The sequence below is a fragment of the Ochotona princeps genome, chromosome 2 (assembly GCF_030435755.1).
Source record: "Ochotona princeps isolate mOchPri1 chromosome 2, mOchPri1.hap1, whole genome shotgun sequence".
In the NCBI taxonomy this organism is placed as follows: Eukaryota; Metazoa; Chordata; class Mammalia; order Lagomorpha; family Ochotonidae; genus Ochotona; species Ochotona princeps.
The window spans coordinates 85,354,382-85,380,776 of record NC_080833.1 but is presented as its reverse complement, the minus strand read 5'-3'; the positions used below and the strand labels follow the sequence as shown (position 1 = coordinate 85,380,776).

Genomic DNA, 26,395 nt, shown 5'->3' with positions numbered 1-26,395 from the left:
GTACTGCTAGTCTTGATAGCCCACAGAAACTACTTTTTTTTTTGTCCCAAAAAACCCCACAAAACTTGAGCTGGCTGAAACATTAGTATGGATGTCTAAGCCAGAAAGCCAACAGGCTTTTTATAATAATTACTGTTATTGGCATTAATACTTTGAGTTGTAAGAAGGACATAACAGCAAGCAAGTGAACACACAAGACTGACTAGAGCAGGAGGGCCTAACACAGGGAGCTGTGCGCTGCACAAATCTTAAACGGAGGCAGACAACATGGCTGTTACATACGCCAGCAGCTGCATCGTTTTTTTTTAATTCTCAAGGGGAAAATGGTGTACATGTGTTTTATTCAACCTTAATAAAAATCTCACATCAAAGCTTCTGTGACCAAAAAACATCCTCTTGGAATATAATCAAACTATAAATTTTATCATATGAGTGAAGAACTTACCTGCTCAAAGTGGTGCTGGGGGCTTGTGTTTGTTCCCAAGTCTGTTCCTGTTATTGGCAGTTCTTTCAGTTCCACATGGAAAATGTAGAAAATGAATCCATAGAGGGCTGGTCCCAGACCATTGCACAATCCTCGAATTCCTGTTATCATTCCTTGAACAACACCTAAGTTGTTTAAAGAAAGTATTGCTTAAAACACTACCTAATGGACCTGCGATTGTTAAGGGACTAAATTGTCGTTACAATATAGGGAAACAGTGGACAGAGGGTTGGGAGAGGGTGGAAGGGGACATGCATGAGCCTAAGGAATTCTATCATGAAGATAATTCTTTTAAAGTTACTTTTTACCATCCTAAAAATAGAAACAATATGAAATTACCATTAAACTAAGGCTTTTAACAGATGACTAGCAATGTATGCTACAATGGCATTAAAAACTATCTAGCCATCTTAAGCAAATGTGCCCAGACATATCCACCTGTAGATGTAACAGAGAACAAATGGGGAAAGGCATCTGATTTCCCTAAATTACAGTCTGCAAAACATCCCTGGCTAAAAAGCAGCTCACAAGCACAATAGTTAGGCAGCTACTATAGCTCTTTTCCATTCAAATATAGACTTTCCATGAAATTGGTTGGATTTTTGTTTCTCAAATTTGAACTACAAATTGCTTGGTCATAGGTCTTTCCTCATTTATCAACCAAGTGACCATTGCCACTCTTGCAGCACGATATTGCCATTATTACTAGATAAAAGGCCCTGTTCCTTGAATTATCCCTTATCTGTTAGTATTCCAAAAAATAAATCTTTCTACTACAAAAGCATGATTGTAAAGCGATATTTGCTATGTTCTATGTCTTTAGGTAACTAAAAGTGAAGATTTTTAAAAGGGCCATGAACATATTCCAAGGTATCTAAGACAACCAAGCAAAGTGTTCCATGAATCTTTATCACCAAATTTCCTACCAAAAATATAGTTGAGCCATAAAGTCAGAATGAGATGACAGGAACTGAATATAATATTCTAGAGGCTTTTTGTTTTACCACTGAAAGCAATTTAAGAGTTTTCTACCGTGAAGATACCTAATGTTTTAGTACTTATATGAAACTGGGACTACAGTGTTCTCTGCATTGAAACACTTGCCGCTGGCTCTGATGAACTCACCCTGTTGATCGGCATCAGCAGTCCGTGAAACAAGCGCACTGACTGCTGGGAAGGTAATGCTGGACATGGCTGCCACTGCCCCTGCAGCCCACATCATCCTGAAATGGAATCAGCAAAGCCAAAGTAGTAAATTCATCTCCACTGTACCTGTCACAAGCTACACACTTAAAATCAAGTGACTCTTACTGTGAAATGGCTGTGGCACAGGGAAAAGGAGAACTGCGCTGGCTCTATTTCTTCCTCACTAGGCGATTCTGGGCAAGTAATGTCAGTCTAACTGTTTACTCTTCTAGAAAACAGAAACGCAACCACTAATTCCTAAGAATGAAGTGAGGCTTCATATAAAATTGGGATATCAAGTTCCAAACTGTACAGTGGGCAAGGATGACGCTGACAGATTACAATGCGGGTAATGTTTAATAAAGAAACTGAAATGTTTCCAAACATGATAAACCAGCAAAGTTCCCAAGGACTTGTGAGTCAGATCCGAGCAACTTTCTGAAGTTGTAAAGACTTTAAGTAACATGGTTCCTCCTGGCTTTGTTATCTGAAAAAAATCTTTGTAAGAAGTTAGACTCATAAGAGCTAGACTGGAAGAAGAACACTCTTGATGTTTATTCATATCCAAGTCCAAACAGAGACGAGGTGCTCAGGTGTTAAAACATCATGCAAAACATTGGGAGGCCTTATTCCTGAGCACACTGCTGCCTGGACAGCCTGACAATCACCACCAGTGACTGCAGCACCTGATGCCACCACCACTGGGCCCCAGAGGGACCAGAAGGCACTGCCATTAAGCCTAACAAGAAACCTGAATGAAAAGCAAAGATAGCAATAAGCCAACAGCAAAACAACTGCAATCTTCACTTTGAGCTTGCCATAAAAATGATCACTGGTTTATTATATATATTTTTTTCCTAACCAAAAGAGCAAAAAGAAAAGGAAACCAACTTTCCGAGTTGTTGCTACGGGACTACATGCTTTTTCCTAGTGACAAACTGATCTGCAGTAAATGCTGCTTGGAGACTTACCTTTCTACTCTCAAGCCATTTTAGAATACGTAAGTACACAAGGAAAGATTGGGGGCCAGTGCCACAGTGCAGTAGCTTCCGCTCTGCCCCCAGTGAAGGCCTCCCATTTGTGTGCTGGTTTGAATCCCGGCTTCTCTAACTTTTGATCCAGCTTCCTGATAATGTGCCCGAGAAAGCAACAGAAGGTGGCCCCCCAAGCCCACATGGGAGACCTGGAAGAAGCTCCAGGCTCAGCTCAGGACATTTGGGGAGTGGACCAAAGAGGATGAAAGATCTGTCTCTCCTCTCTCTGTAAATCTTTCCAAAAAGTTTTGTATGAGACTACTTCAAAAAAGCTCATGAAAAATGGAATCAAGTTTTATACAAAAATTTTGAAACCTGTGAAGTATTTTTCTCATGCACTTTTCATGAACTTCTTGAAGTCCCCTTTTATACATATGTTGATTTTTACAAAGCAAAGAGACCATGCGTATCTTAGATGAAAAACAAAAATGTAAACATCAAAATTAAGCAAACTACCATGGATACTTATACCTACCAAGGCTCTGAACCAAAACCATACCAAGCAAGCTGTAATATTTGAAATCCCAGACCCAGTAAAATGGTGTTCTTATTTCCAATTGACCTCATAAGCAGACTCAAGACTATAGTCTGAAAAAGAAGAATTCAAAATGATTTATCAGAATACAATGTTCTTAGAAAACACTTGTCAATTTCTTTCACTTTATAATACAAAACCACCACCACTACTTTTTAAAATAATGTGCCCTGAATTGCTCTGACATCAGTGCTCCAAGGTGTTTAATACTACACCCCTCCCTGGGTTTGAATCCCAGATCCACTTCTTATCCACTTTCCCGATTATGTGTACCCTGGGGGAGAGGGGCAACTCAAGTTCCTGAGTCCTGACTATCCACATCCATGAGGGAGACTGGGATGAAGTTCCTGGCTTCGCCCTGCTCCAGCCCCAACGGCTACGGGGGTCTGCAGGGAACCAGCAGCGCAGTATCAATCTCTACCCTTCCCTTCTGTTCTCTCAAATAAGTGAAAGAACTGCTGCTTCCCGAATCTTACAAGGTTAGCTGGGGGAAAAAAGCTGAAAATAGGAGCATCATAAATACTAAAACAATGACTTTGAAAACTTTATTACATCACAGTTTCAATGCTTATTTCCTTAATTAAAAAAAACTGATATAGTTCAATGATTACCAGGCATTCTTGGTCTAAACTAATCTACTGTGGAGACCCTGCTGCCTTATGAAAAGTCAGCTTAACAAGTATTATTTGGGAGAGTCCGCAAAGTCTGAGAAGCATGAATCACAAATCCCGGCTCCTAGCTCTGTAGCCCTGGGCAAGTCACTTCCCGCTGAGCCTCAGCTGTGTCCCTCAGAATGGGAATAATTGCGCCTATTTAAAACCTTGGGAGGTGTATTAAATATCTGCCATTTTATTATAAGTTATTGCATAAGCTGGCTAATAAATTCATAACAGAATACAGGCACTCATTTTGCAGCTAGCTGAAACCCTAAAATTCACAGCCATAAAAATTCTTTAAGAATTTAACTGGATTCGATCACAAATGTGCCAGTTAAAACTCAATGATTCCTTTAAGGATTTTTGAGCAACGAAATTTCTCAGCTTTCTTTGACATGACTTTCCCTTAAATCGTGTGAGCCTAAGACTGAGTTGCACAAGGCCTGGAAGATCACATTAAAGGGGAACTAAACCCAGAGCCAGTTTTTTTTTTTTTTTTTTAAAGCTTCATTAAAAGAAAACACTGGGCCACGCTGTGACTACAGCCGGCGTTCTCGGCTGCGTGCCAGCGCTTGCCCTCTTCCCCTTTCACTGCCCCAAACGCAACCTGGATATTCCTGTTGCTTCCTTTCAAAGTAACACACTTCCCATGGCTTTAGAATGGGAACTGATGACCAATCTTATAAATGGAACTGAGATTACAACTAGAATGCTAGTGTTTCTCAATTTTACTTGTAGAATACAGCATATCAGTGGCTTCAATCACAAAAAAAGATTTGAGTATTCCCAAAGCTCTGCAGCATCAAACTGGATGAGAGAAACAGGGAGCTCTACTGCCAAGCTGAGTAACTTTGGGACTTCCAAAGGTCATAATTTTATCTAAAGAGTCATGATTGGCTTGACGGCTCTAGGTACTGACACAGAAGAAAACATTCCTTCTCATCGCTGCTGAATGGACCCAAGAGGAAGAAGTACAAAGTGCTGCTGAAGTCAGGTTCACCTGTGATGGAATAGCTACTATTCCATCGAGCTGGAACTGAAGGCTGCAGACCTGCAAGCCAGCCAGGTGGGAACAGGCTGCACTGGCCGGCAGTGTATCCTCGAACATGCCAGTCTACTGAAGCAGATGCTTTTCAAGCAAAGGAATACTACCAAGAACTGCTTATAAAATGCAGGCACCTCACAGTCTTTCGTCCACCTAGGCAGCCAGTAAATATTTATAGAAATCAACCCTTCCATCTTTAGGAATAATTTTCAGAGTGCACTAGCAACTCTATTTCCACTTTCCAGATATAGTAACTGCAGCAAAAAGGCAAATATATTCTCTTAATGCTACAGGTGAGTCATTAAAATCCCAGTGTCTTTCCAGGGCCATGCCTGTGGACAGTTACTTAACACATCACTACTGTGTAAGCCTCTTGTTCCCTTTCCCCCACGTGCTCTAACTTGTGACCCAAAGAGCTAAGGCTCTGATGCGTCTCCTGTGACATTCAGTTGTATCCACCCATCTTCTTTGCAAGGGCAGGGACTCATGCCTTAATCTTTCCACGACCCAGTAAGTTCTTAAAGGTGTTTATGGGAAGCAGATCCAATTTTACATGCAAATTCCCAACTCAGTAACATTAATGCAACCCAGACTGAATATATCAGGTATGCTAGACAGAAAAAAATAAAATCAAGCTTCTTTTAACTCTGATTTTGAAGATGACATAACTGAGTCTCAAAGTTTAAAAAATACAAGCAAGACAGCATAGTGATTAATAGTTAACCTGGCATCAGCTTTAGTCAGACAACAAATATCTGCCAAGTCCCTGCTAAGCCCACCTCTTATAAAGCTCTGGAGGCAGATGGTGAGAAAGTCAAAATACCAGTCAGTACCCATACCACTTTCTAGCAGAAGGAAGACGGATATGAGCGCCGTTCATTACCAAGTAAGTTAACTGAAGGATGACAACTGCTAGGAAGAAATTAAAATGGGGCAGTGTGGTGGAGAGAAAGCCTCTGCACCAGGTGGCCAGGAAAGGCCTTTGAGATGCCATCTTCTGAGTAAGGAAGAGCTGGTAAAAGAGCAAGCACTCACAGCAAGACAGCAAGTGTGAAGGCTTAGATTGGAACCTACTCAACAGTGTGGAGTCTGCAAGAAAACAAGGTCATGTTTAGACTTGACAGCGTTTTTCCTTGGCTACAAGGGAAAAACGTATTTTAAAACAGGAAGTAGATGTGGTTAAATTTCTATTTTATAGAAGTTACTGTCAATTGGTGAACGAAATCTAAGGAGACAAAAATGGACACTGAGAAATCAGATTGAGTTCCTCATCATGGAGAGCCTGAGAAATGGTCTGACCCAGTATGTACCATGGAGACAGGCAGCAACAGGAAGCATCCTTTGTGTCCAGCACACTGGATGTGAACTAAGAAGAAAGTCATCATAAATGGTGCTAAGGCCCTGACCCAAATAACCAGGAAAGAGGTGCTGTTACCAAATGAGATGTTAAGCAGATGTGGAAAAAATGGGCCAAGTATGAGAGCACCCAAGCAGAGAAATGTACAGAAGAAGCCACTCATGCCCTCATTTGTAAACACTTACTCAGGGCAAGCAATAGGTTCTCATTTGCCTACTGGTGCAAGGCCCAGAAGGTGGCTGATATGGCCACACCAGGAGAAGGCAGCTTCCTCCTCGGACAGCAGTGACGTATCCCAAGGTCAAAGGGAGCCTATGACATTTTAGAAGGCACATTCCTTTGTCCCCCAACCCCCACCTCGACAGTCCCTAACAAAACAACTCCTCAGATCCCCTGGGTGCGATTTCCCTGGCCCGCTGTCCCTACCAGACCAGTGAACCTTGCACGGGAGTGCTCCCAATAAAGCTTGTTTTAAGCTGAACTCTATTCTCTGTGGATTTCTAGTTCTGAACATGACCTCCAACCTTACAGCTGGTACCAAGGAAGTGATGAAGCCATGGCAAGTTAGAAAGAAAAGGCCTCACATGTGCCAGTAGCTGCTTGGCTCCCACTGGAAAGTGGATCTCTCTGGTGGAACAGAATCAGAAGTTTTGGCAAGAAGTTACAATCTGTAGTAACACCTTCTAATGCTTAACTGCCTCCTACTAATTTTACAAGCTTTTAAAACACACCCCTCCCCATTAACTTACAATCTAACACTTGCTTAGTAGCAGGCAATGCAGAGCATGGAGATGCAAAGATCCTGACTTTGTGATCTAAAGGTAATCTGAAGTAAATATGGGTATAGTCTATACTAAAGTATATTCTGTACAACGACAGAAACAGGCCCACGTTAGTAGGGGACCCAGGGGAAGATCTGGGGAGGGAAGAAGGGGAGGCAGGACGTCTAGCAACAACGAAGTTAGAAAGCTAAGAACTTAACACAGAGCCTAAGTTGGGGGCTAGGACCCAGGAGTACTGGCAGTGATCCACACTCGCGCTACACTTCTGCAAACAGAATCCAAGATCACCCCTTTACCTTTGGAGCTGAAAGTGTTGCATTTTACCAAATCACAATATAAAAATGCAATGATCAATATTTACAGGTAGACTACACAATTCTGCTTTTGAAGTTCAGCTAGTTTCTGTTTTTAACATGTTTTTAGTTGGAAAGAGAGTTTCCATGTGCTAATTCACCCAAAATGCCTACAGTGGTTGTGGGGATGAAGCTGAGAACTCAGTCAATTACCCCACTGGGTGGCAGACCCCAACCATGTGAGCCATCCATCCTACTGCCTTGATGGGTCACAGAAGCCAGAGCTGCGACTTAAACCAGGGACTCAATATAGGATACAGCCAGCCTAAACAATGTATTAACCACTACTAGGCCAAATGGTTATCCATTGAAAGTGATTTTGCATCTCAAAAACATTTATTTTATAATTTACTTAAAAGGCAGAGCCTGAGACTTTTTTTTTTTTTAATCTACTGGTTCACTCCCCAAATATGCAACAGTCTGGGTCAAGCCAAAGTTTTGAGCCCAGAATCCCACTGGTCTCCCATGTGGGTGGCAGGGACCCAGTACTTGAGCCCCTACCTGCTCAAAGCGTGCATTAGCAGGAAGCTGAATCGCAAGTGGACATCCAAACTAGCAGTTTAAGGATTATGCCACTACACTTGGTCCTCAGAATCTATTTCTATGTAAGCACCAAAAGCTAATCATTAGAAACTTTACTCCAGCAAGCTGGGTACAGAATTGCTTATTCTTTCCTAGACCTGCTGCCCTGGAGTTCCACTGCCGCGGGACTGTTGCAATGAAAACCAACCACACCTTTCTCCATTTATCTTCTCTAGAAGATTCTATACACTCAGACTGTTTCTCACTTGGTATTCCATGCCATCTACTAAACAAATGAAAAACTCCTCTAAAGCACCTTCAGCTTGGGGCCTGTGTTGTAGTGCAGTGGATAGGGCCCAAACCCACTCCATTTCCAAGCCAGCTTCCTACTGGTATACTTGGGACAGCAACAGAGGATGGCCCAAGTACATAGGTCCCTGTCAGCAATACGGGAGACCCAGTTGAAATTCCAGGCTACTGGCCTCAGCCTAACCCAGCCTCAGCTTTTATTACCATTTGGGGAGTTAACCAGCAGACAGAGGGTCTCTCCCTATATCACTCTCTATTTCTCACTGTCACTCTGCCTTTTAATAAAAAAAATCTCCACTTGATCTATAGCATTTCTGGCTAAATTTATTAGGTGCCCACAGTATAAATCAGTTAATTATGAAATGGAATATAATACCTTAACAACTACCCATTTCTTAAGTATCATTATAATAAATGTTAGTTTGCTCTCTTAATTTAAAACATGAGCAAATCTAGTCTCAGCAATATATGAAAAAGATACTTAAGATTAGGTTAGGTTCACCCCAGGATGACAAGGTTGGTTAACCTGTTAAAAACTCTTCAAGCCTCTATACCACTATTTATATATTTCTTCTGTGTTATACTTCAAAATGACAGATTCCCCCCAAAGTGGGTATTTTTTCATATAGACCACAATGAAGAATACTTTTCTGATGGCCAGGAATAAAAACCTCATGCAGTGCCCGGCGCAACAGCATAGTAGCTAAAGTCCTCTGTTGGGGAATCTCCGGACCCGCGGAAGAAAACCCAACGCTGAGTGACTGTGTAGATGTCGGGGAATCTCCGAATCCGCGGAAGAAAACCCGACGCTGAGTGACTGTGTAGAAACTCTTTATTCTGTCAGGCAGCATGCAAACAGGAAAGCCGTCTGCTCCTTCTTTCTCTCTGCTCTGTCTGCTCCTCTGCTCTGTCTGCTCTCCCGCTCCAGGACCCAACCTGCTTATATATAACACCTAACCAATCAGCTAAAAGGTCACCCCTGCACGTGGGAAGCAACCAATCAGCTAAAAGGTCACCCCTGCACGTGGGAAGCGACCAATCAGCTAAAAGGTCACCCCGCAGGCAGGACATGCAGCCACGCCCCAAGGGGAAGACACTTCCTGAACTTGTTTACCGCTGCTCTCATCAGGGCGTTGGTCTGCGGTGCTATGCTAGACAGCCCCATAGATCGTTAGGCACTCTCAACAGTCCTCGACTTGTACACTCTGGGATCCCATATGGGCACTGGTTCTATTCCCCGCAGCCCCGCTTCCCATCCAGCTCCCTGCTTGTGGCCTGGGAAAGCAGTCAAGGACAGCCCAAAGCTTTGGGACCCTGCACCTGTGTGGGAGGCCTGGAAGAAGCTCCTGGCCTCGGATTGGCTCAACTGCAGCCGTTGCGGCCACTCAGGGAGTGAATCATCGGACGGAAGATCTTCCTCTCTGTCTCTCCTCTTCTCTGTATATCTGACTTTGTAATAAAAATAAATCTTTAAAAAAAAAGAGAGACCTCATGCAATGTTTAGTTACATCAAGAATTTTCAGGGTCAAACTGAACTTGGGAATCACATTAATACTCAATATCATGTACATGCGGGGATCTCACGTAGGGGTTAAATAGAATTTTAATTTGAAGTTTATCTTTACCCACCAAGAATTCAGAAATGGTAAGATTTGTACAATGAATCCTCCCTAAAAGATGGTGACTCAGTTAAGAGTCCAGTCCACAGCCTTCCATTTCCTTCAGTGTGAAAGAGGGGCAGGCATTTAGCACAGCAGTTAAGAGGACAGTCAGGACGCCTGCACCCTTTATCAGAGTACCTGGGCTGGCTCTCGTCCCAATTCCACCTGTGCTGCTTCAAGTAGCTGGGTCTCTGTCACCCATACGGGAGACCTAGATTGGGTTCTGGGCTTTGGCTTCTGTGTGGCTCAATCCCAGCTCCTGTGGACCAACATATGGGAGATGTCCTTCTGTATCTCTGTCCCCCTACAGATCAAGTAAGTTAAGCATATTAAAGTATTCAAAAACACTAAATAATAATAAACAAATAAAGAAGCTGCAATCGAATAGATCAGAAGTGGAAATGTTAACTTGGAGTAATTTATCCACAGGGTCTGGAAAAAACAAGCCTAAATAGCACGAAAGGGTGGAGGTTTTTCACAGAAAGGGGAAATGTGTGAGAAAATTATGATCACAGGAGAACTACTTCATTGTGCAAAAGAGATCATTTAAATGCTAGGATACAACACCTTCCAGAAACATACAAATACTTATGTTAATCAGGTATTTATCAAACAACCACAATTTATCAGTGGGGCTTCCCAAATACAAACTGCAATGTTAGTCTTCCGCTCAAAACCCTCCATTGGCTTCCTCTCTTACTCAAGTCTTACAATTTTCTACATGGTCTCACACAACCTCTTAGGTTTCATTTCCTAACCTCTCCTATTTGTTGATTCAACTAGAGCCATGTTGGCTTTCTTACTGTTTCTTACATATGCCTGGTGTTTCTCTTGAGGTTTTATTTCTGTTCCCACTACTTAGAGTTCTCTTCCTCTAGCTATTACAACTTGTTCCTCGTAACTTTGAGTCTCTGCCCTATGGCACCTTGTATCAGCAAGGCCTTCCCAACATCTCCCTCATCCCCATAAAGTAATACCCTGCCCCCAGTGCTGACTATACTCTGCGATACTTTCCCCTCAGCTTTCATTCTTGTTACACCCTTACGTGTTTATACTGGTGTCTTATTTTCTGCCTTACCTTATTCAGTGTAAACTCCAAATCAGCAGAATTTTAGTTAAGTCTACTGCCTTTTACCCAAAGATGGAGATATAATTGATACGTAACGAGCACTTGTTGAATCCGCAGAAAGTGAGGAGTTGTAACACTTCACCACGTGTAGGTCCCAAAATATCAGTGACACTATTAAAAACAAAATTCTGAGCCAACAAGCCTCAGATTCCTGACGATGCTTATTCTTCAAGACACCCTCATCCAATGAGGCCCCACTTAGATGGTCAGCTATCGTCACCCTCTATGACATAACTCACACACAAACTCACCTGCGCAATAATGGAAAGAATGCCCAGGACTGCTATAAACGCTGCAACGCTTTCTGGTGAAAATTTCATTATCTGCAAGTTTTCAGAAAAACTATAAATTAATGAATAAAGAAAGCACCAAAAAAAATCATGCTAATTCAGCTACATATATATTAACATGAAATGGGGTTAGAAACAAAGAAAAATTCCAACTCATATTTAATTTAATCAATTCAGCTACACAAAATCCTTTGTAGGAAATGTAATGAGTCTTAGCACATTAGAGGTATCATTTACATGTGGTGGGTCCTTTAATTTGTATGGATTAAATTGCAGACAACATTCAAGAATTCGGGATCATTTTAGAAGCAACTATGGCAGCACACTGTGTTTCTCACAGCTAAATATTTGGTTTTGCTCTTCTTCTGGACAGCTGCTATAACCATATGAGAGGTCTTACACAAATTCACAGAAAACACCTATGTTGAAAATCTATAGGTAACACCAAAATCATCATCTTTGATTCCATTTTCCACTAACTTTGCGAAGGTCCTTCAACATATGCTCTAAACTGCCAAGATACTGGGCAGCTACAAGAGTTAAAGCATCCACTCAGCTCCAGCCACCTGAACTGTCTTTCTCCCTCAGCTAAAAATTTTAACATACAGTATAAATGTCCCCAGAAGAACCGCATCAGGAACATCAGCCACAGTAAGCAGGGTTAAGTCTAGAGCGCTGTTAACAAAATGGGATTCATTCTTCTGTTTACAGCTCTCTCTAAAGTACTTATTTTTATTACGATATTAAGCAAGGAAGTAGTCCATATTGGTAGAATTGGATTTACCTGTCTGAGGTATAAAAAAAAGCTGGAATATTGGCCTGCCTCCGGTAGGTAGGAGAGAAACACGGTAATGCAGATTAGCAGCACTATGGAATCCTGGCCCACCTTTTTTAAGGACTGTAACAAGAAAAAGAATGACAGAAAACTTTACATCAAAAACACTGATCTTTTACTATGAAAACACAAATTTCTCATGGCATTATACACATAGACAAGTGGTTGTTTCTTAGTTTACTTCATGGCCCCCCTCCCAAACTATTCTGAAAAGTGTTTCAAAATGATATTTTATTTATGTATCTCCTTAAAGAATGCTTTCCCTAAGGAATTTCCATGACAAAATGGTAGTGCTGCACTGAATTATATATATTCACTTTTTGTCAAAGAGAAGGGAAAAGTACAAACTTACTGCAAAGGGGTCGGCCTGTTCCCAGGAAATGGGCGCTCCCCACGATGCTGGCCGCATCTTCTCAGGCAATGACTCCGGCACAGCAACAAGGATAAAACAAATATCTAGCAAAGCTATCGCCGTAGCTAACACCACTACTAGACTGTCCCCATATACTCGTCCAAGGTAAGCTCCAATTGCAGGGCTGGTGACTAAGCTTGCAGCAAATGTTGCTGAAACCTATAATAAATTCAGAGTTGACAGCAAGAAGTTAGTCAGGACACATGACTCCTCTACCTCACAAGAGACACCTTGTCAGAAGCCTGCCTAGATCAGAGCCTGCCTTTCCTCTTCCCACTGGGGAGTCACTGTTCTTACACTCCCTTCTTTTGCAGGGTGGTAAGAGAATTCCAGTCTCACCTGAAAAATATTTCACAGCCTATCAGGGCAGCAGCTTAAAATAATGTTGGAGCCCTTTATGAAATAAATCTTGGATCAGATTAAAAAACAATGACAACAGAGAAAAATCTCAGGTAAGGAAGAGAAAAAGGGCTGGGGGCTGGAGCCCATTCCAAAAATAACCTGACTATCCATCATGTCAATACGTAGACACCTCCATGAAGCTTTAGCAATGGTCATCTAAAAAACTAGTGCTCAAAGGAGATCCAATTTCATTGTAATGAAAATAAATTCAATGGCTGTGATGCACAGCTGAGGCAGCCCTAGTGGTACAGGGCTGCCATCACAGCACAGTGGGTTTTTTTTAAACCACTACTCCCTATACCAGCATCCCACATTTGAATGCCAGCTCAACTGTGGCTGTTCTACTTCCAATCCAGCTCCATGCAAATGTGCCTGAGAAAACCACTGAAGATGGCCCAAGTACTTGGGTCCATGCTAACCACGTGGAGATCTAGAGGAGCTCCATGGTCATGGCGTTGACCCGCCCAGCCCCAACTATTATGGTCATTTGGGCAATGAATCTGCACATGAAAGCTCTCCCCCACCTCTTTTCATTCTACCTTTTAGATGATAAATAAATCTTGGGGAAAAAAAATAGTGGCTTTGAGTTCTAGTGCAAAACTAAGCATGGCCGCCTTACAGATTTAAGAATGAGATCACAGCCACTAGGCATGAAGCATATCTCTAAAACTGTGGGAGTACACACAAGCATGATGACAAAAGATGAAAGTAGAAAGGACACAATTACGGAAAATCTGTCAACTCCAGACTTTACTGACCTGCTAGACAAATGGTTAGCTAATTAGCAGCAGACTTGAGAGCAGGTCAAACCAAACTCTTCAAAGAGTAATTATAAATCAGCATAACTGTATTCTGTTTCTATGCCATCTTTGACTTCTGGATGATTTCAATTATGCGAGTGCATGGACTGGTACAGTGGCATACCAGTTAAAGCCTCTGCCTGCGATGCCAGCATCCCATACAGGGATCCCATGCATGTCCCAGCTGCTCTACTTTTGATCCAGATCCCTGCTAATGCCCTGGGAAAAGCTGTGGCAAATGGTTCCAGTGCAAGAGCCCCTTCTACCATGTGGGAGAGGTCGAAGAAATTTCTGGCTTTGGCCTGGCCCAGCCTTGGCTGTTTCAGTCATCTGGGGGGTGAACCAAAGGTTGGGGAAGATCTCTCTCTCTGCCTCTCCAAATTTCTCTGTAACTATCTTTACAATAAACCAATCTTTACATGAGCTTTTAATTGCAACTCATTAGTAATAACTGTTCAAGACAAAAATTCCGATTTCAAAGGTCAATTATCTGAATACATGATATTCAGATTAAACATTTAGCCACAGCAAATGAATGTCCCTCAATTGCTGATAACAAAATGTAATATATTGTATAGCAATCAAACACTGTTTTATAATATCAGTATGGGTATATGTCAAAAGGTTATGTTACAGGAAAGAAGCTAGGCACAAATGATTATGCTTTGTATGAAATTTCTAGAAAAGGAAATCAGAGATAAAAAGCAAACAGTGGATGCCGAAGTCAGAGTGAAAGCAGAATAGAGAGAACAGAGTGCAAATGGGTCCAAGGCAATTCCCTGGGCTGAAGGAATTGTTCTAACACTGGTGGAATTCTGTTACAGCAGTCCTGGCAAGTCTCAACAAGACCTGAGGTGCTGAGGGGAACAGCATGGTGTTGACTATGAGGGTCAGTGAGGTATTCCTGGGCATTAACAGACATCACATTTGCCAAAGAGTGAAGTACAGGTATTCATGATCATGTCCCCCCCCCTCAGTTTTCTCTTTCCAATTAAACAGAAAGAGGAACACCAAGATTACTTTCCTCCCCACCATTGCTTACGTTCATATTACTTATGTAGTCATTTAAGACTGAAGTAGTTATTTGAAAGAATATCTTTAATACACAAAGCTTTCAGCTTGAAAATTGTTAATTTGGGGCCTGGTGCAATGGCTCAATTGGTTAATCCTCCTCTTGCAAACACCGGGTTCCCACAGAGACACCAGTTCATGCCCTGGCTGCTTCTCTTGCCATCCAATTTCTTGTTTGTGGCTCCAAAAAAGCAGTGGAGGGTAGCCCAAGTCCTCAGCACCCTGCACCCACCTAGGAGACCAGAAAGAAGCTCCCAACTCCAGATGGGCTCAATTATGACCATTGTGGCCATTTGGGGAGTGAACCAGTGAGTGGAAGATCTTCTATCTCTCCTCAATAAATGTGCCTTCCCAATAAAAACAAATAAATTTCTAAAAAAGTAATATAAAATTACTTATTTCAAGCCTTTGGCAGGGCAAAATAAAGTACTGCAACCCCAAAAATCCCAACACCAGATAGTGGTGGTGATCACTCTACTTGTAATTTACTAAAATTCATTGAACTACATATGTAAAATCGATGACTTACGACAGGCTGACTATACCTCAATAAAGCTATTCTTTTTTTTTATTCATTAATTACATTGTATTATGTGACACAGTTTCATAGGTACTGGGATTCTCCCCACCCCTCCCCAAACCCTCCCACCATGGTGGATTCCTCCACCTTGTTGCATAACCACAGCTCAAGTTCAGTTGAGATTCCCCCATTGCAAGTATATACCAAACATAGAGTCCAACATCTTATTGTCCAGTCAAGTTCAACAGCTTCTTAGGTATACCCTCTCTGGTTTGAAGACAGAGCAAGCAGAGTATCATCCCGATCAATTAAAAGCTCCAACATACCATCAGTAAAAATTTACATCATTATGGAATTAATTGACATAGTAATGAGTAGCCAGTATGTTAAAAATAAATGTTAGTTCTTAACCACCTTCTGTGACCACCTGATTGACATTTCAATTTTAGTTTATACATAACATATAACATACATGTTATACATAACATCATATCATCTTAAATTAAGGCAAACGTGGTATTTAACCCTTTGGGATTGGCTCATTTCCCTTAGCATTATGGTTTCCAGTTTGGCCCATTTGGCCACAAAGAACTGCATTTTGTTTTTTTTAATAGCTGAGTAGTATTCCATGGAGTAGATGAACCATAGCTTTCTTATGCAATCCTCTGCTGATGGGCATTTTGGCTGCTTCCATGTTTTTGCAATTACTGACTGTGCTGCTATGAACATAGGAGTGCATGTTGGTTTCTCATAAAACAAGTGTTCTGGATATATTCCTAGGAGTGCTATTGCTGGATCATAAGGTATGTTGAATTTGAGTTGTTTGAATGTTCTCCATACTGATTTCCATAGAGGCTGTACCAGCCTGCAACCCCACCAGCAGTGGAGTAGGGTTCCCTTATCCCCACAACCTCGCCAGCAAGTGTTGTTGGTGCTTTTATTCATGTGGGCCAATCTTACTGGCGTCAGGTGGTACCTCATTGATGTTTTAATTTGGATTTCCCTTATTGCCAGGGAACTTGAGCATTTTTTCATGTTTATTTGCCATTTGGGTTTGTTCCTTTGTGAAGTGTCTGCCAATTTCCCATGCCCATTTCTTGAGTGGCTTGTTTGTTTTGACATTTTGGTTGTCTTGTAGCTCTTTGTAAAGCTATTCTTTTAAAATACTAGTTACATCAGTCTTTCATCATTTCTTGTTCTAGTTTACTGGTGCTGTAAATTGATTCCCATAGGAATATTTTCCAGAAAGTCTCGTTGTATGAACCTTTGTTACAGTGTTCTCTGAATCACAGAACAGATCATGGTGTCTTCCACAACTCTGATTCGGCTTTTCTTTGGACCATATTTATCAAAAAAAGGTTTGTCCCACATTTGCTGAATACATCACTTTCTTACTTTGAGCCATCTAAACACTGAGTGTGTGCATTGACACGCCCATGTTACCATTATATTCCTAGATTTGATAGACAACACTGTACTGCCATTATTTAATGAACAAAAACAGTGGTCAGGGGTTGGCAACTATTGCCAGGGCAACCAATCTTGATAAGAATGGCTTTTTACTTTTTTTTGTTTGTTTACTTACTGTGTTTCTTTCCAGTGAATGGACCATAACATGTCCAAAGTTCTGAAATGGTCAACAGACCATAGAAAGGCATTTCTTTAAGCTCCTGTTTGAAACCAACAGCTTCAGCAATCTGCTTGCTGTAAACATACACACATACGAATGGACAATAGAATAGGAGAAGCCCTAAATATGGCCAGGAGTCACAGAAAAGGTTGGTGGTCCTGAGGGAGATATTAGTATCTTGTATTTCAGATTGGGCAGCAAATACTTAGCAGCAATTATTTTAACTCATAAAATATTAATTCCTTATTTTTAGGAATCTGCTAGAAATAATTCTACAAAATGAAATACTATAATTTCAAGGCTGACACGCAACTTATAAATACTTTCTAACCAGAAAGTATCAAACCCTCTCTGATTTTGTACTTAAAATTTCTCTGGGATATTTATTTATTTGAAAAGTACAGTTATAGGGAGAGGGAGTGAGGTAAGATCTTCCCTCTACTGGTTCACTTTCCAAATGGCTCCAACATTCAAGTCAGGACCAGGCAGAGAAGCCAAGCATGAAGAACTCCACCCTTGTCTACCACACAGATGGCATGGGTCCAGGCACTCAGGTCATCGTTCTCTGCACTTCCAGGTGCATTAACAGGGAACTGGACCAGAAACAGAGCAGCCAGGATGCATAATGGCACCCAAATGAGACACTAACGTTACAAACAGTGGCTTAACCCACTACGCCACAACACTGGTTCTTGAAAAGTTTTTAAGGAACCTAACGATTGATTTCATTTCTGAAATGTACTTTACACAAAACAAAAACAAAACAGAAAAACCTCTTGTAATGGAAAGGTTTATCCTTCTCATAACAAATACTTTAAAAGCAAGGTCTTTTTCAGCAGATACAAAAGGTACACAATAAACACATACCAATCCATAAGCCATACTTCTTTCATGTTCTTGGGTTATATCTGCTACATAAGCAAATACCACGGAGAAAGTCACTGCAAAAACCCCAGAAACAGAGATAACGGCAAAGTACCACCTGGGAACGAGACATAAGCAAAAAGAAATGGGTACAACAATTCCTGTGAATCTCGTTCTTCTTTTCTATGAGTTGCTAAGAGTAACAGCTCATTTCAGCCCATGAACTTCTTTAACCCAAATGCGAAACTCCCTGAAGGAGTTTTGTTTCTGTTTCTACTAAATTACAACAAACTAAAATAATTTTACAGACACTAGATATTTTCCCTTAGTTATCTATAGCTCGTCAAATGCTGGCAAACTCAAGCCCTCACAAAGAAGACCTCTATCGGAGTATTCACAAAACTGAAAATAGACAATTGTTACACAAAACGAACAAAAGACATTTTTAAAAGTAAATTACATTTCACAATGGACGATTCAAAACTGTCTAGCTGACAAGAAGGAGTTTCTACAGTAATACAGATGCCCTGTTTCAAAAATCATGATCAGGGATAAAGATTACAGCACAGCAAGTTAAGCAATCACTTAGCCTCTGAAGCCCTACTGCAGCACCTGCTTCCACTTCCTGCTAACGCACCTAAGAGGCAGCTGATGAGAAAGAAAGTACCAGAGGAGCTGGCACTCTCAAGGGAAGAACTGGATATCGAGTTCCTGACTCCTGTCTTCAGCCTGGCTCTTGTGGGTGTCGGAGGAATGAACCAGTAGATGGAAGAGATTTCTTTCTCATTCTGCTTTTCAAATAACACACCATTTTAAAAAGTAATTAAAAACGATGCATGATTATCATTAATTTTCCTTTTGACAGGCAGATAAATAAGTCTTCATCCAATGGTTCAGTTCCCAAATGCTCAGGAGTCAGGAGCCCGACCCCGGGCGTCCACATAGGTGGCAAGGAGCTGATCACTAGCGCCATCCCCTTCTGCCTCCTGATGGCACCCACTAGCAGGAAGCAGGAATTGGAATGGAGCTGGGACTCAAACCTTGGCACCAATATGGATGTAGCTGTTCTAAGCAATATCTTCATTACTGGAACAAGTACCTGTCTCTGAACTTTCAAAACATCACTGCACCAGGACTTCGCTGCTATTAACATTTTTCTCACACACAGCTTTCAAAGCAAGTTCACTGTTCATTCCACAGAAGGCTTTAAGGTTTCATCTTCATAATTAGTGTTTATCAAGGATTTGGCTTTTACTAGCTGTTACCTACCTTTGAAGATGATCTTCCTCCAGCCATACCCCTGACCCTTCTAGATATAAGAAAAATATAGCCCATGATGTAGAACTAACAGTAATACTCAGCAAAGTAGAAGGACCCTTAGCCAAAGAATAAATCTACGCTACTACTTTGTCCTATTATTCTGGAACAATCACTCTATTTTGGTAAATCTCTCCCTTCAGGGAAAAAAAAAGAAATCCTGACTTTCACAGAGATGACCATGAACTCTGGCTCCTGCAGGAGCAACAGTGCCCAAATCTGACCAGGTTGAGATTGGATGGGAATTCTTTCAAGTTTCTTTAAAAGAAGACAGCGTACTTTTCTTCCATTATGCTGCTTGTAAGATGACTTAATGACTGGTACCTGAGCAGCCAGTGAGGCGCTGAAGATGGCACAACAGCAAAATGGAAAAAAACACTCATTCACCAGAACTGTCATGTAGGTCTGAACTGCTTCATTCTAGACATTTTTTTTTTAATACATGGAAAGGGAAACAAACTTCACTGATTTCAAGCAGTACTATTTAGGGCTTTACTGATAGTGAAACTGACTAAAACAGATAATCTATGGACATGTGTTTTTAATATTCAACTTAAGAAAATAGAGTTAATAACCTCATTCAATCCAAAATACTTTTTGGAATCAGAGCTATGAAATCCAAAAGCAAGCTTGCTAGAAATCTTTTTGCTTCCAACAGTGGTTATCTAGTTCTAAAATCTTTACAAAGTATACTCAAATATAATTTCGTTGTTATTTTAATATGCGGGACTCTCAGGATTCCCTTCTCCCCTTTCCAAGTCCCAACCCTTCACTAATTTCCCCCATATTATGACAGTAGTATAGTCCTTTATAAACAGTCACATGGCCATCATTCTGCTATTTAAGTGCAACCTTACACTGTTGATACAGACAGTGTAACTTTAAGGATCTTCTTTATCTGTGTCAAGGAATAATGGCATTAGAATAAAATTAAAACCTACCTGGACGGCCCACAAAAGTGAAAGAGTATTGTAAAGCAATTAACAGGAGATATTTTAGTTGATAAAATACAAATATGTACATACCATGGGCTGATCTTCATTAAAGGAATTGGGGCACATGTGAAAAATACTGTTAGCAGCAAGAATGATTTTCGGCCCCAAACATCAGAAAGAGCACCAATAAGTGGGGCACTGAGGAATGACAACAAACCCTACAAAAACATTAAAGGAAAAAAAATTAATACTGGGCATCCATCAGTCAAAGCGAGATCATTTTACTATCCTAGAAGAAATGGAAACACTTGTTTTCTAAAATAAACAAGCCATTAAGCTATCACTAAACACATTTCTTGTTTACATATAAATTAAAATTATTTTAACCAGAGTTAATCACCTGCAGGGCTCTAGCCAATTTGACATGCTAGGCATGGATGATTCTAGAAGTATTATGTAAGTTATCTGTTACTATAAAGATAGGATAACTATAACTGGATCAGCTGCAAAGTATACAATACTTTAAAAATTACAGGAACATATAAAGCTGTAACCATAAAGTCACTAAGATCCCTGAACACAGGAGCTACCTTATTATGTAGCACAACTGCTGCGTTTCCATCAAAGCACACCTAAATCCAATCATTCTAAAAAGTATTAAGCAACAGCCCCAAACAGATTGTATTATAAAAATTTAGGACTTAAGTGGATTAGTCTAAACTAACTGAGTTGCAGACATACATACACATACATAATTGATTTTACCTTTACTCCTTGAATTAGGCCATTCATCAGAAATGTATGTTTAGGAAAAGTTTCATGTAATACCTAAATGAAAAACATATTCTACATTTTAGTTTTAGAAAAATTTCTACATTCGTATTTTCAAACATGCTGTCATAAAAAGTTACATTTTCTGAAAGCTTTTACATATGTATGACAGTATGCATGCAAATGTATAGACTCTCTCTCCCTCTGCATAACTCTTTCAAATAAGTAAATCTTCAAGAAAAAAAAAAAAGGAGGGCTCACAGAAAATGGAACTCAAAGATGAAACTTCGGTGCCTGGCGTGACAGCATAAAGGCTAAAGTCCTCACCTTGAATGCACTGGGATCCTATATGGGCACTGGTTCTAATCCCAGCAGCCATGCTTCCCATGCAGCTCCCTGTTTGTGGCATGGAAAAGCAGTTGAGGATAGCCCAAAGACTTGGGACCTGCACCAGTGTGCAGGAGCTCCTAGTTCCTCGGTTTGGATTGGCTGTTTCAGCTGTTGTGGCAGGTTGGGGAGTGACTCATTGGATGGAAGATCTTCCTCTCTGTCTCTCCTCCTATCAAGTAGCCTAGTGGCTAAAGCCCTCACCTTACACGCGCCAGGATCCCATATGGGTGCCAGTTCCAGATCTGCTAGAATTAGAATCAGCACCCATAATGGATCCTGGTGCACGCAAGCCAGGGACTTCAGCCACTAGTCTACTGTGCTGGGCCTTGAACTGTACTTTCTTTCTTTTTTTTTTTTTTTTAAAGATTTATTTTATTTTTATTACAAAGTCAGATACACTGAGAGGAGGAGAGACAGAGAGGAAGTGGAGCTGCCAGGATTAGAACCAGCGGCCATATGGGATCAAGGCGAGGACCTTAGCCACTAGGCCACGCTGCCGAGCCCCTGAACTGTACTTTCAAAGAATTTAAAATAGTAGGGCCAAGTGCCTTGATGTACCAAGCTAAGACTCCACCTGTGGCATTAGCATCCCATATCTGCACTATTTTGAGTCCTGGCTGCTCTAGTTCTGATCCAGCTCATTGGATCAGAACTAGAATGAACCAGCAAAGAATGGTTCAAGTCCTTGGGCACCTGCACTCACATGCGAGAGCAGGAAGAAGCTCCTGGCTCCTGACTTCAGACCGACTCAGCTCTGGCCATTACAGCCATTTGGGGAGTGAATCAGTGAATAGAAGAGAATTTCTCTCTCTTTCGCTCGCTCTCTCTCTTTCTCTCACCCTGCTCCTTCTATCTCTGTTAACTCTGCCTTTCAAATAAAATAAACTCCTTAAAAATTAGTGAACAGAACCCAGTGCAACACCCCAGTAGCCAAATTTTTGCCTTGCACACCGGGATCCCATATAGGCACTGGTTTGTCTCCTGGCTGCTACTTTCCATCCAATGTCCTGCTTGTGGCTGGGGAAAGCAGTAGAGGATGGTCTAAAGCCCTGGAATCTTGTACCAGCATGAGAGACCTGGAAGAAGCTCCTGGCTTCTGAATTTGCATCAGTTAAGCTCCGGATGTTGAGCCACTTGGAGAGTGAACCAGTGGAGAGAAGATCTTTCTATGTCCTTCTCTCTGTATATCTGCCCTTCCAATAAAAATATATCTAAAAAAAGTGAATAAATAAAATGAGATTTCAATACCTTGGAATAAATTTAACCAAGGAGGTGAAAGATCTACACAATGAAAGTAACAAAGCATTAAAAAAATAGAATACACAAAACAGAAAAATGCTGCCATGTTTGTGGCTTGGAATAACAAATCAAAACATCCATACTACCAAAATAATCTACAAATTCAACATGATCACAATGAGTGATACATTTTTCCTTGTATCTAGAAGAAAAATGATGCTAAAATTCAAAATGAGCCACAAGACTACAAATAGCTAAAGCAATTTTAACAAAAAAACAAAGCAAAAGGCATCACAATCCAAGACAAAGAGCAGTTATAATCAAAACATCCTGGCACTGGCACAAAAATAGACATCTAGATCAGTGGAAAAGAACAGAAACCCCAGAAATTAATCCATACGTCTACAACCAACTAATCTTTGACAAGCATGCTGCAATCAATCCCTGGGGAAAGGACAGTCTCTCCAATAAATGGCTTTGGGAAAACAGGACCCAAGTATAAAGGGGCATGAAATAAGACTCCTACCTCACCTCTTCTACAAAAACCAACTCAAAACAGATAAAAGACTGAAACCCACAATCTGATCATTACCAGAGAACAACATCGAAGAAATTCCACAAGACACCAATTGGCATAAGCAAAGACTTTTTAGGAAAGACCTCAGACATAAAGGCAGTAAGAGCAAATACATCAAGCCAAGCATCTTCCCTGCAAAGAAAATATTCAACAAAGTGAAGAAGCAACCAAAAAAAATGGGAGAAAAATATTTGCAAACTATGTCACAGCTAAAAGATTAATATCCAGGATCGATAATGAACTCAAGAAAACCAAGAACTATAAAACAAACCATCCAGCTTAAAAAAAAAATGGGCCACGAAAATGAACAGGCAATTTTCAAAGGATGAAGTGCAAATAGCCAAAGACACATGAAAAATGCTCAGGATCACTGGCCATCAGGGAAATGAAAATTTAAAAAGTGAAGTTCACTTAATCCCAGTTAGAATGGCTACTTTCCAAAAATAAAATAAAAAATTCTTAAAAGGCTAGCAAGACTGTACCACAAAAGGAACCCTAACACTCTGCTGGTGAAATGGAAACTAGCACAACCATTAACGAAGACAATACAGAGATTCCTCAGAGACCTGAAAATAAATCTACCACACGTTCCATTCACCACACTACAGGGAATTTATCCAAACTGTAATCAAATCAGCATAAGAGACAGTTATTTGTAACCCCATGTTTACTGAAATAAGCCAGTCTCAAAAAGAGAAATGTTTTCTCTAATCAGTAGCAGTTAATGTAGAATAGGAATGTAACAGTCACCTTGGGATATGATTGACATTTTTGTCTCTTGCTCATACTCCTATGGAACTGTGGTATTCCTACTTCTTACTTGAATACAATGATTAGTGTCAAATTGTGCATGTAAATACATATCAGATAAAATTATGTCTTTGCAAAAACAGATAAAGACAGGAGAGGGCAGGAGGAGGACTGGGGAAGCAGGGTAATGAGGAAGGTGGGGTTGTCTTTTTCCAACTGTACCAATGCAAAGCATATAATCTGTTCTCTTGTTAGTTAAAAAAATTAAAACAAGAAAACAATCACAAAATACACTCAAATTGGCACTTACAGCTCTGTTTCATTATTTGGGGATTAGGGAATTATTCTAACTTTCAGTACAATGTTATTATAAAGGCTTTCTTTTCTTCTAAATCCTGTTATGTTTCCTCACAAATATCATTTACTTGAAAAATAATTGTGATATATTCATGTTTTAGGTATATATAACAACATAACTACAATAAATATGCCAAGAAATATGGATTAAAGATGCTCTCAACTAGACTAATTCAATCTACTTATAAATCATTCAGTTTTGCTTAAACAACCTTTTTGTAAAAGTTTCTTTGAATGACAATTACCGGGCCTAGAGCGATAGTGTGATGGTTAAAATCCTCGCCTTGCACACCCGGGATCCCATATGGGCGCCGGTTCTAATCCCAGCAGCTCTGCTTCCCATCCAGCTCACTGCTTGTGGCCTGGGAAGGCAGTGGAGGACGGCCCAAAGCCTTGGGACCCTGCACCCGCGTGGGAGACCCGGAAGAAGTGCTGGGATCCTGACTTCGGATTGGCTCAGCTCCAGCCATTGTGGCCACTTGGGGAGTGAATCATCAGATGGAAGATCTTCCTCTCTCTCTTTCCTCCTCTCCGTATATCTGACTTTGCAATAAAAATAAATAAATCTTAAAAAAAAATTTTTTAAAGAAAATGACAATTACATTTGTGAACTATAAGGAAGCTGTGTGCATATGCTAATTACTGCTTTGAAGATATTATAAACTGCTTTCATAGATATGCCTTCTCTAATTCCATTCCCTTTAACTGCACCAATCGGAGGAAATTAGCTATCACTCTAGTCGTTTGGTCTGGCAGGGAGGTCTTTTCTAAGGTTCCAAATGTGGGAAAATTCGAATAAAATCACTTTTGACTTATGAACACTCATTCTTAAATAGTTACCTCTAGAGGCCTAATCCAAATGAAAAGAAGTTTGCACTATTAAAGTAAAACTAGATAAATGAATGTCAAAATAATTCTGCTGAGTAACACAGGCCATCACACTGTGTTTCACAAACTTACCTCTGTAAGGATCTCTTCCAGCCTATCAAACAGTGAACGAAATGTAAACATATTTTGTTACAAAAAATAAGGGAGAGGTAGACAAGCAGGAATTTGGGAGAACTAATCATGAAAAAGAGCTAGCTTTGCCTCTAAAACTGAATAAAAACAGATTCAATACAGTAATAGAAGATTACTTACCACTAATGTGGGTGCTGTCAGGAGTCCCCAAGCAAAAAACTCCAAAAAGATGACAATGACCGCATGATAAACACTAGGTGAACCTATTCCTTGAGGCTATAAAAAAAGAGATTTTAAAAAAAGTTTGTGTTAACAGTGCATTCCAGAATTACAACAATAAGAGTTGAATATTAAGAACATATAGTGTGTCCCTTAATGACAGAAATGTTCTCAGAATATGACACTGGGCAATTTCACTGTTGTACAAGTATCATTGAGTGTACCTACATAAACTAAAATGGCTAACATCTCAGGCAATGCAAACTTAGGTATGTGTGGTCTAACATTGACCCAAATGTTGTTACTTAATACATGACTGCTTATATACTAACATTATATCAAACCTGTACACACTAACTGTCCCTGTTCTCAAGGTGACACTGCAAGGAAACAAATCCACTACTGCAAGTACAGTGTATAATGGGAACACGGAAGAACTGGGGTGTGGTGGAGGGGGTTATCCCACTTCTAAATACAGGAAAGCTGAAAGGATACAATAGAGTCAAACGATTAGGGACGTAAGGTGGGAAGATTGCTCAAGTCTAAGTACAAAAAGAGTCTGAGGTTTGAGAGCATAAAGCATCAAGGATTCTTATATGCAATTAAGTACAACCAGAGCCAGGGCTCTGTGCTGGGGCGCACTGTACAGGAGCTAGAAGTGGAGCCTCACGCCACGGGGTAGCAAGCTAAGCCTCCGCCTGCAGCTCCAACAAGCTATATGGGTGCCAGTTCAAAATCTGGATGCTCCAGTTCGATCCAGCTCCCTGTGAATTAGGGAAAAATGGCCCAAGTCTTTGGAAGCCTGCACCCATATGGGAGACCTGAAAAGAAGCTCCATGCTCCTGGCTTCAGAGAGGCCCAGTTCTGGCCACTGCAGCCAACTGGGGAGTGAACCAGCAGAGGAGCTCTCCTTCTCTCTCTTTGACTCTGCCTTTCAAGTACAAATAAAATGAATCTTAAAGAAAAAAAAAAAGGGAAAAGATGCATTAAAGGAACATGAGGAC

General features: G+C 40.7%; 2 protein-coding genes and 1 non-coding gene across 5 annotated transcripts in view; 1 reads left to right on the top strand and 2 right to left on the bottom strand.

The window, feature by feature from the left end:
• The window catches only part of SASS6 (SAS-6 centriolar assembly protein), a 65,001-nt gene extending 47,841 nt beyond the window's left edge, over window positions 1–17,160 (top strand). The window contains exon 17 of the mRNA XM_058659526.1: window positions 16,983–17,160. Coding sequence (XP_058515509.1) covers window positions 16,983–16,996 — 14 coding nt within the window. The 3' untranslated portion in view covers window positions 16,997–17,160. The remainder of the gene's footprint in view (window positions 1–16,982) is intronic.
• The window catches only part of MFSD14A (major facilitator superfamily domain containing 14A), a 41,555-nt gene that overhangs the window by 1,832 nt on the left and 13,328 nt on the right, over window positions 1–26,395 (bottom strand). For all 3 annotated transcript variants that reach the window (XM_058659552.1, XM_004582012.2, XM_058659550.1), the window contains exons 2-11: window positions 25,353–25,448; window positions 20,894–20,956; window positions 20,219–20,346; window positions 17,880–17,994; window positions 12,530–12,748; window positions 12,127–12,240; window positions 11,304–11,375; window positions 3,179–3,291; window positions 1,610–1,707; window positions 446–609 (exon numbers count right to left, since the gene is read on the bottom strand). In XM_058659552.1, coding sequence (XP_058515535.1) covers window positions 446–609; window positions 1,610–1,707; window positions 3,179–3,291; window positions 11,304–11,375; window positions 12,127–12,240; window positions 12,530–12,748; window positions 17,880–17,994; window positions 20,219–20,346; window positions 20,894–20,920 — 1,050 coding nt within the window. In that variant the 5' untranslated portion in view covers window positions 20,921–20,956; window positions 25,353–25,448. The remainder of the gene's footprint in view (window positions 1–445; window positions 610–1,609; window positions 1,708–3,178; window positions 3,292–11,303; window positions 11,376–12,126; window positions 12,241–12,529; window positions 12,749–17,879; window positions 17,995–20,218; window positions 20,347–20,893; window positions 20,957–25,352; window positions 25,449–26,395) is intronic.
• LOC118758753 (small nucleolar RNA SNORA2/SNORA34 family) lies at window positions 16,967–17,097 on the bottom strand. The gene has a single exon (XR_004995835.2). It is a non-coding gene; the product is annotated as a small nucleolar RNA SNORA2/SNORA34 family (small nucleolar RNA).